Here is a 21,686-nt window from a genome sequence, read left to right on the forward strand (position 1 = left end):
ACAGCTGTGCGGAGGAGCCGCTATTATATACAGCCGTACTCCCTTTAAACCAATCAGTCGAACAGCAGGAGGCGCGAGGTGTCGGTATGTCACCGTCTCGGCTTCAGTGTGGGAGTTCATGTGAAGCCTCCAGAAACTCACGCTGCGTCTCAATATCTACACCACCAAGCTTACTATTTAGTATGCCAGAACGAGATCTAGTGCTATATGTCACTCTCAAGACAAGAGGATATATATATCAGGATGTCCTACTACATCCGGTCGGATATTTGCAGTCTTGCAGGCCAGCACGCTACTCCGGCTGTTCTGACCCACAATCCTTAGCGTGGCGGCATATACGTCACGTCGACTGAGCCGCTGAGACAGTTGGTGGCGCTGATGCTCCGCCCACAAAAGGAAGAAGAAGGAAGCGCACTCGTCCCAAATTGCATCTTTTTCCTGTGACCAAAAAGGTCAAAGTTCAAGGCACATTTTATGATGAAGTAATATGTCCCAAATGTATACATACTACATGCAACAGTACGTACTTTTTAAAGGGTAGATGCAGTACGTACTAAAAAGAAATGTTTCGGAAGGGAAGAAGAATTCGTAACGCAGGGATGAGAATGTAAAGTGAAGTGAAGGCTGCTCAGGGCAGTCTGAGCCCGGCCAGAGAGCAGCACGGCTGGATGCGAGAACAGCTGTCAATCAACCGGACCTGATGGAAAAACACCAATACACAATCACTACCAGCCAACCAGCACCATCACTGCAGGAGAGGCCGAACACGAGGCCGGAATATAAAAGAGGCACAAACACGTGAAAAATGTAAACAGATATTTAAAAAGCAGCTGTGTTTCTGTTGAACAGAACCAGAATCTCCTTCCATCACTGGAACCACAGTTTCAAACACAACTTTCCCTGTTTATTAGAGGACATCAGTACATGTGAATCCATCTTAATCCGACTCCGGATCATCAGGAGCTGTTGGCGCTGGAGCTCCTCGCTGCAGCTCTGCTTGTTCTCTGCGTAGTATCATCTGTGGAAGCATGTAAAAGAGATCCAGAGCAGCAGGAACAATGTTGACCCGATGACTCGGTCAGCGCTGATCCGACCTTACATGCAGAGACTGGACCGGTACGTTCGGACTAAAACTACATGACAGCTGGAAGGAGCAGAAGACACAATGTGCCTCTGAACTACAGCGTGAATCAGCTGTGAATGCTGGCGCGTTCACTTACTGTTGTAATTCCTAAAGTCGATCTGACCCACTCAGCTTTGGACACGACCTCCTCATGCAGCGCAGCAGGATGCGTCTCCGGTGAGGACGTCCTTTAAATCTGATCAGACTGAAGGTCAAGTCTCATGCTGCGTCCCAAACGGCGTACTTGTGTAACTCTCTCTACTCTGAGTGCATCAGTGTGTTCAAACTGTCAGTACAGAAACATCAGAACACTACAAGTACCAGGATGAAGCACTCAAAACGGTGGACACGTTCCACCCTAAACGGGCGCCATCTTGGCTACGTACAGGAAGGGGGCGGGGCCATAAAGGATTTTCAAATTAAGTCGTCTGAGGAAGCTGCAGCTGTTCCTGAACACTAAAGTGTTTCTTTTTCACTGCTGCTGCTGGACAGAAGAATCAGTGTGTTTATTGAGTGTTAAACAGAGGACACAAAAACACGTTGATTTCTGGGTAAAATAATTAAAGCTGCAGATATTTTGGAGGATGATGTGGTCACATGATGAGGTCATTTCCAGTCAGATTTGAAACAACACTAATCTGTTAAAATTCAAGTATTACACAAAAGTAAGAGTCCTGACATGTAAGAGCACTATTTGTTTGTGTAATGAGGGAAGTACGTCATCTGGAAGACTGTCTTTGAGAATATTTTGTGATTAGACTGCTCACAGGTACCTGTCCGACCGAGAGGAGCAAACATTGACCGCATGATCCTCCACACACACACACACACACACACACACACACACACACACACATACACACACACACACACACACACATACAGTGGGGAGGCTTTAGCATCAGCACTGAATCGGACATAAAGCAGTGATTATTATTATTATTATTATCATAATTATTGCCAAACACAAGGACTGTGAAGATAAGTCTAACGGCCACGGTGTATATTTCTAGCACTACTGTAAACACACACACACACACACACACACACACACACACACACACAGCTCCTCAGCTCCTCAGGAATGTGATGAAGAACACGACATCTCAACACGAGAGCCAGATGAAGAGGCCGATGAAGAGGAGCCTCCCGGTCGGATCAGCTGTGGGATGTGTTGACAGCCGGGCGGCCCAGAATAGCTCGGTCACTGCAGAGCAGCCTGAAACCACCGAGCTCCCACACAACTGGACCGGGACGCTACTGAACCCATCATCACCAACCATCAGTGTCCCTGTGTCTCCAGCCTGATGAAGACCTGTCCTCTCTGTCCCTGTGTCTCCAGTCTGATGAAGACCTGTCCCCTATGTCCCTGTGTGCCCTGATGAAGACCCTGTCCATGTCCTCTCTGTCCCCATGTCTCCAGTCTGATGAAGACCTGTCCTCTCTGTCCCTGTGTCTCCAGTCTGATGAAGACCTGTCCTCTCTGTCCCTGTGTCTCCAGTTTGATGAAGACCTGTCCTCTCTATCCCTGTCCTCTCTGTCCCTGTCCTGTCTGTCCCCGTGTCTCCAGTCTGATGAAGACCTGTCCTCTATGTCCCTGTCCTCTCTTTCCCCGTGTCTCCAGTCGGATGAAGATCTGTCCTCTCTGTCCCCGTGTCTCCAGCCTGACATCCAGCAGCAGCTTGCTCGGCGGCTCGCTGCGGGCTGCCTGACTGGGTGTGTGCAGCCTGAGCTCGGTCTCACCGGTTCGACCTGCTCGGTGTTTGTCTCCGCGGGAAACCAGCAGCTGATGATGAAACATGAAGACAGAAGACAACAGCGGTACAAGCATGAGCTGATACTCACAGGGACAGACATCTTGCTGGTGCTGCCTCCCTCCTCGGTTCCGGCTTTAATTCAACACGATGAGGTTTCGTCTCCGGTGTCAGCGCTGCTTCATCCACTCCATGATAATAAAGTGAAGAGACGGGCGGACATGCAGCAGCAGGCGGCGGCGGCCTGGTTCGGCTCCGTGTGGACCGACCGAGGAACAGAATGTGTCTGCGGCAGCGGCAGCGGCAGCGCGGCCGCCTGACCGTCCGACCGTCCCGACAGTCCCGCTGTCTCTCCTCCGCCTTCCCCGCTCCCGGCGCCGCTTCTGTCTGTCCCGGACTCCTTCACGGGTCTCTGAAGAAATGCTTCAATCAAAGCGGTGATTCGGGAGGTGTTCTGCCGCCGAGCTGACAGGTCACTGCCGTTAGCGCGCCAGCTGAGCCGCTGTCTGCTGCCGCCGCGCCTCCACAGGGATGATCCGGTCCGGCCTTAAAGGGACCGTCCTGCAGCTCCGGAGCCTCCGTGTGCCCCCCCCCCCCCCTTCCCCCCCTGGGTAGAGCTGGGAAACAGCCCTCACTGGGACCCAAGTTCAGTGTGTTTACTACAAATCAACCATGAGATGACCAGCACAGGATGGACATTAGGCATGATGAGAGACAAACCGAGGGTAAAAAGATGGAGAACAAACATAGAAAATAAAGACTTATTCTGCTCCTCAGTGCATCATTCAGTCTCCTCCCTGCAGGGTGGAGCTCTGTTACTGACCTCTGTTTGAAACTTATTCCAGCACAGTGAATATTAAGTCTGCAAACAAAGAGCCATCGTTTTTATTTAAAAAACAGCAGCATGATAGCTGTGATGTTCATCTGCCTGGAACATCATGTTCAGAGACCATCGTGTCATTTCACCATAACAGAAATCTGCAGTTCCACCTAAAATCTCCACATTCCAGATGTCACATAATACTTCCTGCTCATTTTTGACAATGTGGGACAGATTTGATCATTTTAACACAGAGACGACAATCAGAGAGCTGTCACTCAAAGACACATCTGATGACAGACAGCATCATTCATAATGAGAGGAGGAGATGAACTCTCACGATGAAGAATCCCAGGTGCAACGCCGAGCACTGTGTCTCTGTGTGTGTGTGTGTGTGTGTGTGTGTGTGTGTGTGTGTGTGTGTGTGTGTGTGTGTGTGTGTGTGTGTGTGTGTGTGTGTGTGTGTGTGTGTGTGTGTGTGTGTGTGTGTGTGTGCGTGCGTGCGTGCATGTGTGTCCGTGGATCAGATCAGGGAGGGTTAAAAAGTGAAGTGAGTCACTTAAAACACATTCAGCAGCTGCAGGTTGGCTGCATTTTGTTCCACATGTCAAGAGAGAGCCAACCAATCAGAGAACAGTCAGTGACCCTGAGACAGCAACCTGGTATCACGGCAAAAACTTAAAATAGACACGGCAGTCCACTACAGCGAACGTGAAATAGCCACGCTTTGGCTTCCCTAGGCGTGACAGTTTCACGTTTTCCTGTAATGGACGAAAACGAAACCTCCTGCATGCACACAGCCATGTGATTTACAGGGAAATGCAACTTTTGAGAAAAACACATGGTTGGGGTTTGTGACAAAAAAAAACCTGGTTGGGGCTAGGAAACAAAAAAGGCTTCTGTTGTCAGAGTGGAGCTGTCTGGGGGCCCAGACTGGGAGAGAGGCTCCACCAGGTTCAACATCTCAGGTGGCCTCTGGGAGAAGACCTGCATGGGCTTCAGGAATGAATGAATGGATGAAGAGATACATCATTTGTATTTATTTACTGTATATATTATATATTCATTGAAGATTATACAGTATATTATGTTTCAGTCTTTTTGTGACCATATTTTTCATCAGGTTTTTTTGTGCCGGGGTGAACACGCATGCTAATATCTCAGGTGTCATATTTACTGAACTGTATTTTATTAACTGTACTGTGTAATGTACATAATACATTTTTCATTATATTTGCAGAAAGAAATATGTGAGTGGGTCAGTGTAATTGTTTTAACTTTAACTCGCACTCACACTCACACACACACACACACACACACACACACACACACACACACACACACACACACTGTTTTGCTGTGATCTCAGCTATTAACCTGATGAGAACAACATAATGATTACTGATAGAAATGAAGGACTGACTCTGTGAAACTCAGTGAACCAAGCTGATCCGTCCTGCAGAGGTAGAAGGTGTTTTGGGACCAAAATAAGATGAACTCTCTGGTACACAGGTCAAATATTATTTGGAAGAACGTCAGATAAAGTTAACATCACGTCGAGGGTACACAGGATATGTCTGACAGCTGCAGGTCAGATAGGAGCGTTAAAAACACCTCAATCTTGGAACTGTTTCATCAGACAGACGTGTTTATTTACTTTCACACTAACAGTTGAATTTCTTCTGACAGAATTTCTGATTCCTTTTTTTCTTTGATTGACAGGCTCTGCCCAGGCTTCAGAGTTTACCCAGAATTAAATTCAAAACCTAATTTTTGAATTTACTCCAGGCTTCAGTGAAGAACCTGTGACTGATGTCACACATGCATTTCTAATGTGATGCATTGGCTTTTGGAGCTACCGAGGAAACAGAAATGTCAAATATATGCAAAATTAAAAAAATAATCCTTCATGAGTGACGGTTTTAGTGAGACTTCAATCCAGCTTCCCTGCTCTGAGTGCACGTGATGGATAAGATGGAGCCTCGCGTCTATAAATAATTACAGCAGCAGCTTCATGTTGAAACGATCAGCGTCTGCCTGCAGAGTAAATAAAGAAGACATGACAGCTTCAATCCATCAGCTTGTGGATGTGGTCCAGGTGTTGTTGTCCACGTCTGACAGAAAGCAGCTGATTGATTGATTGATTCCAGTAGAGAGGAGCTCAAACTGCACCGCTGGTCTCCGGGATGCTTCCAGTGAATTACATCCGCTGAGTCGATGCACTGCAGCTTTTTACAGCCAGACACCTTCAGCCATGCTGCATGTGTACATGTGAGGATAATCCCGTCAGCTCTATGCCAGTAAAATCCTCTGTGTGTGTGTGAAGGGTTTAGTTGGGAATCAAGCGGTTTCCAGTTGCTGTCACGAGCAGTTCTGTTTTCAGACAACAGGAAAGGAGAAGCTTTAATAACCACGACAGTCCAGACTGGATGTATTTGAACTGCTGCACATTTATTCAGTACAATCAATTTGATATAAACTAATGGATCCTTCATCAAACAGCCAAGTGTCATCTTTAATGTGAGCAGATGAAAATGGACGTGGAAACAGAAAGAACTCAGCTTTTTATCACAGCATGAAGAAATAACTGGACACTAAAGATTTTTTAAGAAGCTGTTTCATTTCAGTGTCCTGAGACAGTTAACAAAAGAGCTTTCATGTGACATTTAGATTATTATTATTATGTGTATATTACATAGTGGGGTATACAATATGTTATTTCAAGTTAAATGAGCTGAAGCAGAGTCTGAAGACATGTACAACCTCCCATCTGACCTCTCCTTACACACACACTGACACTATTTATGTCTCTAATTTAATCTATTTGATTTTTTTTTATATATATATAAATGTTCCTTTTTTGTATGTAATGCTTTATTTCTTCATCACTGTTAATTACTATTATCAGTATTATTATCACCTTTCCCCCGTTTCCTGTTACGACTAGGAAAGCTAATGTTCTTTTATGACTACTATTATCAATTACATTTATTTTAATTTACCTATTTCTCTGTTCTACAATGTAGTTGTTGCTTATTTAATGTTTTGTTTTCATTTTTTTTTTTTTTGCCATTTCTCCCGTTTCTTTTAGTTATTACTGCTCGGTCTGGTTTGTCCTTTTACTTATTTGTGTTGTACTCTCTCGCTGCCTCGTCCACGTCAGGGCAAGTCCCGTCTAATTTATAGTCTCAATGTCCTTTCTTGCGTCACTAAATAAAACAAAACAACAAATAACAAAATAAAAACAAATATCCTGTTTGTGTCTCATCTACGAGGACACACACACACACACACACACACACACACACACACGACCTCCCAGGTGACGATGTCACACTATTCCTCAGATAGACAGTAGAACTGAAAGGAATCTATGATATATAGTAGAAAAGCAACAGAGGAAACCTTGAGTTGTTGATTATTTCTATTTTTAATTGTTTAAAAGTGCACAGACTCACATCGGAGCACGGCCCTCGCTGATGTGACTGAAATGTTGGTGTTAAAGAAAGAACACGATTCTTCCTGTGATTCAGGAACAACGATGACGAGCAGGTGATCAGTCCAGTCGGCAGCGATGGAAGAACGATGCTCCTCAAACAGTCTGGACACCTTTGTGTTTACTGAGTATTTCAATATTTACAGGATCAGACAGACATCTGTATCAGGACTCCGCGTCCCTCTCAGTCGGTTCCCAGGTCGGCGTCGGTCTTCAGACCTGCTGCTCCTCTGACGTGGTGATGCAGTTTGATTGATCACCTCTGTGGTGGCGTCTGTACAAAAAGCCTTTCAGCTGAATGTATGTGCTGAAGTCAGCAGGTTTCAGAGTCCCGTGATGCTTTCACATGTAAAAAAAATATTCAAATGAAATCAAAAGTTTTTTCTTTCCAACTCAAGAAACATGGTTTGTGGCCGAGAGAACGCAGCCGGTTGAACGTTGAATCCAAATCGATCAACATCAGAGCGTGAAGACGAGCCGACGCTTCACACACAGTCGACATTTACAGTGTTCGTGAGGAGCCTCCATTCAAAATCTTCATCTATCGGATAATTAAAGACCACAAGAGAAGAATTTTAATATCTTTTACCTTTCAGATGATTCTGATGTTCTTCTAGAAAAATGAGATGTCACAGTGCTGCTATCTCGTAACTTAGTATCACGGCAAAGCGTGAAATAGTCACGCGGGTCCACTTCAGCTAAACGTGGGATAGCCACGCTTTGGGCTGTTTGGGCGTGAAAAGTTACACTTTTTTCATGTAGTGGACGAAAATGAAACCTATTACATGTTTAGGGCTGGAAGAACATGGTTGGGGTAAACTGCAGCGGGACCTTGGTCACATGATCCGACTTCACATGACATTTGCATGAGTGTAAGTTTCACGCTTTCAAAATGTAAAATTTTGTACACATAAACAATAAAAAAATAAATAAAAAAGGGCTATCTCACGTTTTGCTGTTGTGGACCGGCGTGTCTATGTCACGCTTTGATGTGACACCGGGTCGGGAGAACCTCCACAAACACCAGCTGTGGAGAGACGATCTGGAACATTTCTAACGCTGATGAACGTGAAGCTATTGATCAGTAGTTCAAACAATTCAAAACAGTTCAAATAGTGCAACACTGGAGATGAGAAGCGGGAAACACAGAGGAACGTCCAATCAGAGAGCCTCACGTTCGGTTGACATGCAGTGATTGTCCGGTGAAGCCATTAGCATCCGTTCAGCCCACACATGAAGTTATTTATAAGCAGTAACTTCACTGTGTTCAGGTGTGTTGAAGTCGTGTGTTAAAGAACATGGAAGTCATATTAAGACTTAATTTCTAAAAGCGTTAACATGAGATCTGCGTGTAGTATTAACAAACCTTCAGGTGGTCTTGGCTCCGCCCTCTGAGACGACTACATCTCCTACCAAACGCTGTGTGACACCACTTTTCTCACTGCAAAGGTAGTGTTAGAAGCTGTTTGACGGGCAGCTTACGTCAGCAGGAAGAGGCGGGGCTTCAGGTCACCTGAGATCAGATGCGATCACCTGTTTCTGATCAGGTATCCTGATCCAGATGTGAGTGGCAGCTGGAAACACATTCGAGAAGTGAAGCTTCAAAGGAAAATGTACAGTGGAAAAAAAAGGCATCCGTAGATAAGTCACACAGGCCGACCGGACCTCAGCAGTAACCCCGACCCTAAAAAAGCACTTCCTGCTTTGAGATCGCTGCGACTTATTTTGGTAGAAGATCTTCCGACTGCTTGTGCTTTAGCGACACCACAAGTGTTCCCACAGCACAAGTTATTAACTATTAAAAGATAGAAATTATGGATAAAACTACAGAAGTATATATACAGAAATAAAGGTTCTTGAAGTCCTGGTCCTGAATCAGCCCCCCCCCTCCCCTCTCCGGGGAAGCAGGGCAGGAAAGAATGACCTCACTTCCCAAAAATGTTCTCGGCGTGAAGGTCTGAAGCTCGGCTTGGTTCTCACAAGGATGGAAGCAGCCGAGCGCTCGACACCCCTCATTACACAAACTCAACCTATTAATATCTGCGTCCTGAAATAGAGTCCAGCCGCCGCACCAGTGAGAGCTCGACTCACTGCGAGCTGAAGTCTGTCATTACACACACAGACAGACACAGGAAGTCCAAACATCTGTTCTCCTCTGGGTGTGTGTGTCTGTGTGTGTGTGTGTGTGTGTGTGTACAACTACCTTTATGAGGACCCGTTGGAGGTTTAAACTTTGTGGTGAAGTCAGAACCAGCTTTGGGTTCAAATTTAGAGGGGAAGGGTTGGGGGGGGAGGGGTCAGGCACTTCGTTGTCATGGTTACGATTCAGTAAGGGGCTGGAGAACGGCAATGTCAGTGCGGGTCCCCATAAAGGTAGCCGTATAAGTGTGTGCAGGTTGTGCGTGTTTGTTGTCAGTCGGCGTCATCGTTTCAAGTTGCTCTGTCGCACGGCTTTCTCCAACTCAAACTGTCGGTGATCGACACGCTCCAAGAAGTTCTTCCTCTCCACAAACCTAAACACACACACACACACACACACACACACACACACACACACACAAAAGAGAGCATTAGACCTATTTTTATTATAACAAGTACAAACACTTACTGAAAATACAACAGAGGACACAGCTTAGAAGTTCATTGTTCATCACACAGACAGACAGACACACAGCAGGAAAAGTTGTGTAACTACTTCCTTTGCTTAAGTGGAGAGATGTGTTTTTTTGTGTGTGTGTGTGTGTGTGTGTGTGTGTGTGTGTGTGTGTACAGAATGATTTATGAGTTGTGTGCGAGTGTTTTTAAATTAGCCCTCATCTTTGTGCTTATCTTTGTGCTTGGTTGGAAGTTAGTGCATGTTGAGTACAGTAATAGAGTGTGTGTGTGTGTGTGTGTGTGTGAGGTACAGTTACTACTTCATGATAAAAACTCGATGTTCTCCACTGTGGTCGATCCCTGTTTGTATTTTCTGGTGTGCTGCAAATTTAGAGGAAGTGTCCCTAGTTTATAAAGCAAATTAGTAGTTTATGAATCAAAGCTCACAGCTGAGAAGTAAAACTACAGTGATAGACGTCCCACAGGGAGAATCACTGCGTCACACTGACACACCGCCTCACAAACAGCTGCTCGCAACTTTTTTTTTTTTACACTTTATACTGCAGTTTGTTCCTGATCGAGCATGAAATGGTGACAACGACTGATCTGCAACACACAGTACAAACGTCACATATCAGCGTGTCAGCAGGTGGTTGGATGGACGAGCTGCAGGTTCATGGATCCTTTAATGCAGCTCAGATCACTCAGTTCACCTCCACTCACATCTCTTCTTGTTTTTGTTCCTGTTTGTGTTCAAAAGTGTTCTTTAAACCTGTTGAATCCCATAAAATCCCGAGCCCACAGTCAGGCCTCCGTCCTGAACGCACTCACCCCTCTCTGCCTCGGTTGTGGATGGCCAGCTCCTCCGTGATGCCCTCCTCCGATTTAAAAGCGTCCCAGTCCATCTTTGACTTTTCCAGTGTGCTCATTTTCTGCTTCTTTCCCCCAAAGCGACCCATGAGGCTCGACATGCCGGCCGGACGCTTCGCACTGCAACCACAACAGGGGGAGCCTTTAGGAGAGCCACTAACACACACACACACACACACACACACACACACGCACACACACGCACACACACACACACACACGCACGCACACACACGCACGCACACACACACACACACACGCACACACATACACGCACACACACGCACGCACACGCACGCACACACACGCACACACACACACACACACGCACGCACACACACGCACGCACACGCACACACACGCACGCACACACACACGCACACGCACACACACACGCACACACGCGACGATGGGATGAACGTCCAGGTATGTTTCTGAACTGACATGAAAATATTTGAAGTCAAAAGTCAGAATAAAAACTGCAGCATCGAAATTCAGGTTTGCAGGAAGTTTTCAAAACTCCGATCTTTTTCCTCCAACACATGTTCAGAGTTTCAAATGTGTCTCTGCTCTCCCGGTGGATTCATTTGTTTTCCAGGTTTAAATCTGAAAACTGTTTCGTAAAAGTTGAGTTTTGGAAAGGAGTGAAACTTTGTGAACTCCCCCTCATCATCTGTCCTCCGGAGGACAATCACCAGCTGAGACGTGTGGACGAGAATAAGACCAAGTTTGTGCACATAAGACTTCAACCGCCACAAAAGTTAGGATTGTTTTGAAAATGGAAGAATGAGGCATTTTTTTTAACATAATCCAAAAAACATAAAGGTTAAAAGTCACATGAGGGTCAACGTTAGTCCACACGCAAGCACAGAGGCAGTGAGCTGTTTTAAAAGACTCGCTGCACTTTCACACTCTGGACTGAAGGTCAGAGGTCACCGCCGTATTCTAGTTCAAACAGGAACATGTAACATTTAATTCAGAGTTTCTCTTCGTAACAACACGTTTCTGTTGATGTTCTCATTCAGTTTTCTTCACGTCCATACCAGGCCCGGTGTCAGCAGCGTGTTGCCGTACTCACGAGTTAGCCCGCCCGCTCTCCGGTTAAATGACTCATACAGCGTGAAGAGAGGCTCGTTTGGACTAAAAGCCATTAATCATTTGGTGAAAGCATAATGATGTTTTAGAGGAGACCGGAGCAGAACGAGCTTTTCATTTAGTGCCGCGCGACCGGACTCAGACGGCGGTAATTACTGCAGACCGTTTAGACACACATTCATTTTGGTGTTCCACAATCACATCCAGCCATGAGAACCCGGCGCTAACGCACTCAGGCTGCAGATGTCTGGTTTGCTCCTGCAGCGGAAACTAAAATTCAAAACCTGTTTTCAAGCAAATTAATAGCGTCAGTCAGTAGTGCCTCCATCTCCTCATCTCACTCCGGTCTGTTCTGTACTCGAGTGATTCACCGCTCGCAGCCGGCCTCCGAGAGACTTCCTTCCTGTCTCTGAATACGCCGATAACTTCAGAGCCAGCTGCCACTCCAACCACAGCTCGCTCTTTTCATCTCTGTATCAATATTTATTTATATATGAGAAGTTAGTGGAAGATGTTGTGTCTGTTTTGTTGCCTCGTTGCTGATTCTTCTGTATCTGGAGCACAGAATCTATATAAAAATGTTTGTAGCTTTCGGATCTGAAAAATGGTTCCGATGCGAAAGTGCCTTAAAGCTTCAATACCACCGAGTGCCACTAGAGGTCGGCTCCAAAAAGCTTCCGGCTGTGCTAAATCTAATTATAAATTGTATTGAACACATTATAAGAAATGATTGACAGACAGCTTGTTAAAAGACTCGTTCACTGTGACTGACAGGCTGATAATCATTTTACAGTTTTGCATCACAACATTAAAAGAAGCTGCAGATCAATATTTCAAATCAAAGAGGCCCGCAACGTGTGCTGCTCTGCTGCCTTCAGATGGAAGCAGTCAGCTCGCGGTTATGACGCGTGTGCACGGCGTCGTGAGAACACTGTTGCTAGGCAACAGAAAAATAGACGGTGTCCTGAGATAGAGGCTAACAGTTTATTAAACGAGCAAGCGGGTAAACACATCTCAACTCGTGAACTCGTGAAGCTTCCAACGTCCACAAGAGGGCGACGTTCTCTTCTCGTTAACCCTGTTTGAAGGCAGCACAAGTATTACACTTTTAATTCCTCAGTAGAACTCAGCAGAACTCCAGACCTGCACAACACACAACTATCACAGTATCCGACTGTCTTCAGCCTGCACTGGACGGTTCTGGATTTGTTCTATTTAATCAAGAACTTCTCGATTATAAAAAGGCAAACAAATATTAATTTTACATTTGTTTAAGTGAATCATTTCTTTTTGTTAAAGGCTCTAATGTTTGCTTGTTTGTAACGTGCTGAAAAAGTTCAAAAAGCACAGATTGAATTTGTTTCACTTCCAAACCCTCCTCCCTTCCTTCCCAACACAAGACACACAGAGAGAGAGAGAGAGAGAGATAAATAGGAAATGGGTTGTGAATACTGTGTACTTCCTGTCTGCTGGAGGATCATTTCCTGTTTCCTGTCTCCTGTCTGGGGTCTCTTTCTGGAAAAGAATATCTGCGCATCCCCAAGTAGTTTGTTGCCACGGCAACAAAAGATATTAAGTGAGGTGGAGCAAGAAGACACACATGGAAGTACAACGGACGACAGTCCAACACATTTATACGTGAACGATGGACGTGTGTGTGTGTGTGTGTGTTGGGAAGTTGGGAAGGTGAAAAAAATTCAATGTGATTTTTTTACTTTTTCAGCACGTTACAAACAAGCAAACATTAGAGCCTATAACAAAAAAAGGTGATTCACTCAAACAAATATACAATTAAATTTTTATAATCATAAGAAGTTCTTGATTAAATAGAACAAATCCAGAACCGTCCAGTGCAGGATGAAGACAGTCGGACTACAACAGGATATTAATTATCCACATCGTTACACCGGCCGTCTGTCAGCTGCCACCAGCTAAACTTCAAACATGTTGAAACCTGGAGCTCCTCTGGAGCAGCATCGGTTCCCTTGACAACATGTAGTGTTCATATATTAATGATGACGGTTTAATCTAACTTTGGTGCGTGGTGAACGTTTTGTGTGTGTGTGTGTGTGTGTGTGTGTGTGTGTGTGTGTGTGTGTGTACCTGGGACCAGGGAGAGGTGACTGGCTGGGTGATGAGCTCCCCTCTTTGTCTGCGTCCTCCTCCTGCTCGCTGCCTCGGCTCTTCAGGTAAATCTTGGCCTCCTTGGAGTCGGCTGCCACTTCTTTCTTCACTCTGACAGACGGAGACAGACACACTGATGAACTCCGTCCGGAAATGGAAACGCTGCTTCAGTCCACGGAGCAGATAGAAACAACTCGGATAAAAGCCTTTCACCTAAACTGTTTGTGTACCATGAAACACAAACGGCCTCCTGCTTAATAAAAGAAGTGTAAAAACAAATTGAATTTTGGAGTGATGGTGCTGTGATTGGATTTATTGTCTCCTGTTCAGTTGATGACGTGAAGTTTGGTTAGTTTGAATAATAAATAGTTTGTCTTCACGGGGCTCCTGTGTAGCTACCGAGTTTCAATTTGTTATTGTTCACATAAGAGAAGCAGATTCAGCGGGTTTGGGTTGAGCTCAGCTTTGTGAAAAATGTTACTGAACGTGAGAAGCTCTCGGACACTTTCATTCTGTCAAAGAAAAAATGTTGAAGACGCCGCAGGTAAAATGTCCTGCAGCAGTAAATGCACAGACTTTTCCTTTAATGCCACTCGCTCAACATATTTGACACAAGAAAATATATTTGCATAAAGGAGAAAAAATGTACACGTTCAGCGCCGCGTTCACTCACATGGCATTTATACAAGTCAGCATCAGTCAGTTCTTTGAGGCTGAACTAAAAATGCATCAGAAAACACATCTGATGAAGCTGAAGATGAGGACGAAGACGTCAGCGCAGATCTGTAACACTGGATCATTTACATTAGTCAATAAGGACAATATTTGAGTCTCATTTATTTCATTGGGTTCTCTGATGATGTTTTATTTCACTTTCATGTAGAAAGAAATCCACATTTAATCACCGCTGTGTGCCTACGTCAAGGTCAGATATCCAAAATGAAATCAGAGTTTTAGATTATTCATAAATTCAATGTGAAGTTTTATTGTCCCGTCACAACACACATATGTACATAATTCAGTCACGTTACTGTAAATATAGTGAGGAGGCCTGATGTCTGTACACCTGCTGCAGATGGTTTTCCTTTAACCTTCGTCGTCATCATCATCATCATCAGCAATGGGAGGAAATCTGCTGTTACAGACCACAGACTGTAAATAAAAGTGTTCGTAGCTTCTGGCTCCAAAAAATGAGGCCGATGCGGAAGTGCCTTTAGATGCAATACCACCGAGTGCCACTAGAGGTCGGCTCCAAAAAGTGCTGGTTTCCATAGACTCCCATTCAACTAGTCTCATGGAAAAAAATAAAGTCTTGCTAAATTCACTCTTGCAGATTATTATTCTGGAGGTCCATCTGAAAATGATCCCGTCATTAACTATAAAATAAACCTCAAAAACATGTGTTTTTGGAGGTGTGTCTATTTGATTGACAGGCCTGTGGTGCAGTCAGGTTACAGCTATCGGTGGGCGGGACCCAGCTCGCCCAAATATGGTCACCATCAGTTCCAAACTGCTAACCGGGACTAACAACATGACGACGGGTGACGTCACTGCTGGTTGCCTCTGGTTACAGACCTGAAAGATACTGATACAGCATTTATAATCACACGAAGAAGAACAGTTAAATCTGTCTCGTGTGTCGTGTCAGTGATGGAAGCAGAACTCATCTTCTGATTGCATCAGGTGTTAAAATGATACTCATCGAATTTATCTGCTGCAAAAGTAAATAATCTACAGAAACCATTAAGAATAAAATTCACAGGAAAATGTCCTTTATTAAAGACTTCCAACTCGATAACGATAAACCCCCTAAAACAAACTAATGATACTCCAGAGCAAAACCCATCGACACATATGTGATGTACGGAGCTGCTGAGGCGGTTCATCGACAGCAAAGAGGGAATACAACAGGATGTAGACGAGACTCTCCCACAGCACACACACACACACACACACACACACACACACACACACACACACACACACACACACACACACACACACACACACACCTCTCTGTGCGGTTCGATAGGGAGGCTTCTGTATATGAGGAAACAACCACTGGATCCTCTGGGAACATCAGCACCGCACAGACTCAACAACCACTCGCATCCATCATGGAGGACTCTGAAAGGCTCGCTCTGTTATGTATGCTAATTATATGCAGCCATAATTACACAGAAGCACACAGCTCCTCCCGGTGAGGATGAGGATGAGGATGAAGAAGGAAGAGAGAGAGAGACAGATATCCGAGCTGCAGGAGGACAAACAGAGACGATCCAGAGTGCAGCAGGTGACGGACGTCTGGATGCGATCGGACATCCAGTTGTGTGTGTGTGTAGCCATCACACACACACACACACACACAGACACAGACAGACAGACAGACAGACAGACAGACAGACAGACAGACAGACAGACACACACACACACACACACACACACACACACACACACACACACACACACACACACACACACACACTTCCTGCAGGGGCGTGGCTGTCTGTGTGATATACAGCCTGTTCATCTCGCCCACCAGCAACTATTGTGTTTTTTTTATGGGACACACTCAGCTGTTTGTGAGGCTCTGATTGAGGACGTGTCGTGAGCTGCGATAATCACCGACTGATTGTCCCGGGAGCTCATTACAGAGTTCACAGGAAATATAATGAAGGTCTGGGATGAACACGGGTCCTCAAACAATCTTCAATAAACGTGGAAATGTTTTCTATTAGATTTTATATTCAGCTCTGACATGTTAGAAAACTATAACAGTCACGACATGTATGTACGTCATACTGGTGATTTAGCTGTTCTGTGTTAATGATTTAAAGCTCATAAGTTTAAGTTTATTTACAGTAGGGACCATATACAGATTACATTCATCTGAAAAACAAAGGAGTACAACATGATACACTTAACAGGAAAAACATCAGAATATTACATGCATAGAAAAATGTGCAAAGACAGGATGTCAAATTTTAAATCAGTGCTGGCAAGTCTGGTTATTTAAAATCCATTTTATAAGATGATAAATGTTTTTGATTGACAGGAAGTTTATTTCATTCATTAATAGCTTTAAAAGAAAAACAGATTGTGCAAAGGCAGTGCAAGTATTTCACAATGATGATAATCTGGCGGTTTCCTATCCAGGACTTTCAGGGCCTGTTTATGTCGTGACCTAATAGTTTTTCTTTTCCTGTTCGCTGGGACCAGCTTGATATGCAGTAATGAAGATTAAAAAAAAAAGATCTTTGAATTCAAATGCTGTGGTCGTAAGTGCATTTAGATCAAATCTACTTCTGCTACTTTAACAATTTGATCTGATCACAGTAAATTTCAGTTTATTTTAATTAATAACAGGCTAAAGAAAATATGTCTATAGTAAAAAAAAAAAAAGAAGCATAAATTAGCTCGTCAAAATTAATGGAAACATAAATTAAAGATAAAAGTTTTGCCCTATATATTCTAAAAAAATCTGTAATAAATTACAGATTGTACATGTTTCAGCTAAAAGACAGAGAAACCAAGGGAGCATGCAGGACGAACCCTTTACTATCACTATTAGAATAACATGCACAGTTATTAATTATTATAATAATCAGGGCCAGATTTAACTCTGGGATGCTCTGGTGGTGTATTTGTACTGAAGAGCATGAAAGATTTATCCGTTTTATTTTTATTAATTAGTTCTGGTGCACATGTTGAGTGATTAAATGCATAAAGCCACGAGCAGAAGAGACTTCCTAATGAAGCAAATCCTCATCAGACGGATCACTGCCTTCATACTGTATTACATGGTGTGTGTGTGTGTGTGTGTGTGTGTGTGTGTGTGTGTGTGTGTGGTGTGTGTGTGTGGCACCATCTACTGATCAGTGTGGAAACTCATTTGAAATCATCAACTGCGCGCGCGCGTGAACACACACACACACACACACACACACACACACACACACACACACACACACACACACACACACACACACACATAAATAAGGAGTTGCTGCAGCGACCTCTGTGGCCACACGTGGTAAATTACAGCATTAATTTGAGCTTCCTGACTGCACACGGAGCTCCACCAACACTCGGACAACGAAACATAACCGACGCTGGTTTCTACATCGCGTAGGAAAGACATGAACTGAAAAATGTTGCGACGTGACCAAAGATCACAATCTGCTTCAGTTCCCCGTCAGCTGTGTCCACAGATGGCTGAAGGGCAACGATGTAAAGTATCTGACCACAGAGATCCTGGAGCTGGTTGCCCTCGGCAACAAGAGGACCAGCATCACCCTGTCACCTGCAGCTGACCCTCAATGAGGAGCTGCTGCTAACGGACAGGTGTGACCTGCTCCACCTCAGCTACACGGTGCAAGATGTTGTGGCGTGGAGTGAGAATAAAAAGGTGCAATCCTCCCACATTACACATCAGTGTAGCAGCCCAAAAGATTTGGTTGTTTTAAGGTTAAAAAGCTCCGTGTTGTTGCTCCACTGTACTTCAGAGTTGCCACTTCACCGTGAGCTCGAAAACAAACCGTCTCAAAACGTGAGGAGGATCAGAGACTCACCGAACTTCTTCTCCAGCGAAGTCGAACACTTTAGTGATGGTGACTTTCTCGGGTGCCGAAGCTTTAGTCTCTGAAGTGACGGGAGGAACCTTCGATTCTGAAGAATCAGCCTGAGGACAGAAACAAAGGAGTCAGGAAACACTGTTGGTTTGATGGTTTAAGCTCTGACGACCTGCACAGTGCAGATAATGCACCTGTTATACTGCCAATTGTTTCCCACGTCGTTGGACCGAGGACAAACCAACCTCGCTTTGACTCCGACTTAATCAAGTGAATGCACCATTTAAAACTTTGAGTGTTTACAGCTTCAAACCTTAAAAAGAGTCTTCGTTTCGAACTGACTGACCTTCTGTGAGGAGCCCGACTGGGAGGCCGGCGGCGCCTCTCTGGGTCTGGACCCGACATCGGACAGGAAACTTGCCCACAGGTCGTCTGATTTTTTCTTTTGTTTTGCTTCGTCTTCAGACTTTCTTTTCTCAGTGGGTTTTTCCGCCTCCTCTTTCAGTGGCTCCGCCTCCTCAGCTACACCGCCGTCCTTCTCCTCCCCGTCTACTTTCAGAACTTGTTTCTTCCTCTTTCTATAGAGAATAAAGGTCAACAACAACATCATCATCATCATCATCATCATCATCATCACTGTCTCCTCTTAACAAGAAAAGATTTGTAATATGGACCTGTGATCAAAAACACAACACTATGTTAAAGATAAATATACAGAGAATTTAGTTCGAGTTTGGAGTTAACTTTTTTTTCCACCCTGGTATAATATGAAGAAGACAAGAGAATGAAAAGTTGAATATAAAACAATAGTAGGGACCAACAGCACAAAACAGACTATTATAAGAGCTGTATGGTTCTATTAAAAGGACAAGTAGGAGTTACAATAAACATCACTAGGTTGAAAAGAAACAGAAGTAAAAGAGTTAAGAAAAAAAATTACACAATAGCAATTGAATTTGGGGTAAAGATACAAAAAAAATAAATCAGAGTAGAAACCTGTGAAGCATAAAACACCTCCAACATTTGAATAAATAACAATAAACAAGTACTCAAATCAGTTATAACATAAACAACCCAGCAAAAGTTCCTTTCGGACATTCATGCTGTGTTCCAGATGTTGTACTTGTGTTCCAGATGTTGTACTTGTGTTCCAGATGTTGTTCTTATGTTCCAGATGTTGTACTTGTGTACTAACTCTCTCTACTCTGAGTGCATCAGTGTGTTCACACTGTCAGTACAGAAACATCAGAACACTACAAGTACCAGGATGAAGCACTCAGAACAGTCCAAAAAAGAAGTGAGAAACTCTGGACACTTTCCACCCTAAACAGGCGCCATCTTGGCTCCATACAGGAAGGGGGCGGGGCCATAAAGGATTTTCAAATTAAAGCGTCTGAGGAAGCTGCAGCTGTTCCTGAACATTAAAGTGTTTCTTTTCCACTGCTGCTGCTGGACAGAAGAATCAGTGTTTATTGAGTGTTAAACAGAGGACACAAAAACACGTTGATTTCTGGGTAAAATAATTGAAGATGCAGATATTTTGGAGGGTGATGTGTTCACATGATGAGGTCATTTCCTGCCAGTGGAGAACAGACGTGTGAGATTTGAAACAACTCTACTCTGCTACGGTTTTTGTACTCGTTCAGAGATTCTCATTCAAATTTGAGAAACGGAGGCCTAAAATATATATTTACTGTAAAACCTCGAGTCATACTGGAAGTAGAGAATATCATACTGGCTGTTTATTAAAATGTACTTTATCACATCAAATCCTTTGTACTGAGTTTATCGTGAAGCAACTTGATCCAAACAATTACACACGGACACGTGATTTCCGGAGAGTTTTGGTTGACCAGCAGTTACACGCTTGTACAGCATTTAAACTGATTACATAGATGTGATCATATCTGTGGGTATTTGAAATAAAAGAGGATTCAAATACTTGTTCAAACTGTCAAAGGTCAGTCAGTTAGAAACATCATTTTTTTTCAAAAACCTTAAAACCAGACCAACACAACATTGTATTTAAATGACGGCGTCGAACCCTCTCACCTCACACCGATGTCGGTCTTCTTCTTCTTCTTCTTCTTGCTGCTGTCGTCGGGGCGAGGCACGCCATCGTCCTCGTGAAGAGGGTCCTCCTTCTCACACTCGTTGATGTCGTCCTCACTGAGGTTATCGTCTGGGGAGAGACAGGAGGAAGACGGAAACTCAGCAACAGGACGTGGACACATTACACGTCTGTATTTTTTGATCATCCAGTATCGTAACACGCCAGATTTCATATCATCGGTGATCAGCTGAGACCTCGTCTCACTCCAAACTTCTTCTCAAAGAGCTTGAAGGCACTCCGGTGTTTCCTTGTTTTATATACTACAGAAACATTGTGTACGAGTATGTAAATATGCTGCTACCAACTACTAATGTAAACTCTCCAAATATCAACTTCTCCTCCATATACGTATGTTCAACACTCACCTGTACTTAATATTATATTTGCTTTTCACTGTAAATATGTATTACTCATTCTGTTGAACGTGTACTTTGTGTTTGCACTTCTTTTGCTTCTCATTTTGTAATCAGCGCACTGACAACACAGTTGAGTGTAATCCGACAGATCTGACGTGTTGTGTTTGTAATGATGAGAAACTGAAAGGAGTTCAGTGATTGTTGACACGTTTAAAACGTGACGTTCATTTCAGGTTTCAGCAGCAGGTTTTCACAAAGACTCTGTCCAGGTCTGATGCAGCTGACGTGGACATGTCCGTCCATGAAGAGGACACTTAGTGACACTAAAGACATGTTGGATGTGTGGAAATAAAAGCTGCCGCCGCCGCCGTCACGTTTCCGTGATGCTGTGATGAGCTCAGAGGAGTTACCGTCAGCAGGAGCGGACACACGCTCCTCCTCTGAAGGTGTCTGCGGTCCTCACCTGACGGGACGTAGTCCGCGTCCTCGTTGGACGAGTATCCGTCAGAGTCGTAGTCCGAGTAGTTCATCATGTTTCTGGAGCAACGAGCTGCAGCTCATCGACACACCTCCTTCCTGTCCAAAAGACCTCCTCCCTGATAACTCGGGAGTCGAACTGCGGCTCCTTTAGTTCACCAACAGACTCCAACACATCCAGGACCCGCAGGTACAACGTTTTTTGTTTTAGCCTCCCGGAAACCTAACAACGTGACTTCCTGATGAGGCTACGGTGAGCTCAAAGGTTCAAAATACACTAGTACTGCGCCGC

The 21,686-nt window shown here is 44.3% G+C and overlaps 2 protein-coding genes across 7 annotated transcripts in view; both read right to left on the bottom strand.

Annotated features, from left to right (window-relative positions):
• The window catches only part of bcar1 (BCAR1 scaffold protein, Cas family member), a 79,647-nt gene extending 76,227 nt beyond the window's left edge, over positions 1-3,420 (bottom strand). For 2 of the 3 annotated variants that reach the window (XM_069162277.1, XM_069162275.1), the window contains exon 1: positions 2,969-3,420. In XM_069162277.1, coding sequence (XP_069018378.1) covers positions 2,969-2,980 — 12 coding nt within the window. In that variant the 5' untranslated portion in view covers positions 2,981-3,420. The remainder of the gene's footprint in view (positions 1-2,968) is intronic. The other variant, XM_069162278.1, reaches the window with a different exon arrangement.
• Positions 3,421-7,103: 3,683 nt separating this feature from the next.
• cfdp1 (craniofacial development protein 1) lies at positions 7,104-21,627 on the bottom strand. Of its 4 annotated transcripts, XR_011178940.1 has the most exons (9): positions 21,381-21,627; positions 20,501-20,630; positions 18,795-19,026; positions 18,449-18,558; positions 13,857-13,988; positions 10,620-10,778; positions 8,560-9,706; positions 8,143-8,220; positions 7,104-7,734 (listed from the first exon to the last, which is right to left on the bottom strand). XR_011178940.1 is itself a non-coding variant. In XM_069162987.1 (7 exons), the coding sequence occupies exons 1-7, from the start codon at positions 21,448-21,450 to the stop codon at positions 9,616-9,618; spliced, it is 924 nt and encodes a 307-aa protein (XP_069019088.1). In that variant the 5' UTR covers positions 21,451-21,627; the 3' UTR covers positions 7,104-9,615. The 4 variants fall into 4 exon arrangements, 1 of the variants encoding a protein (XP_069019088.1); XR_011178941.1 differs by lacking the exon at positions 8,143-8,220; XR_011178939.1 differs by having other exon boundaries at positions 8,143-9,706.
• Positions 21,628-21,686: the final 59 nt, after the last annotated feature.

Source organism: Embiotoca jacksoni, unplaced genomic scaffold (assembly GCF_022577435.1).
Source record: "Embiotoca jacksoni isolate LCO1_2020_lvr unplaced genomic scaffold, fEmbJac1.0.p SCAF_3, whole genome shotgun sequence".
In the NCBI taxonomy this organism is placed as follows: Eukaryota; Metazoa; Chordata; class Actinopteri; family Embiotocidae; genus Embiotoca; species Embiotoca jacksoni.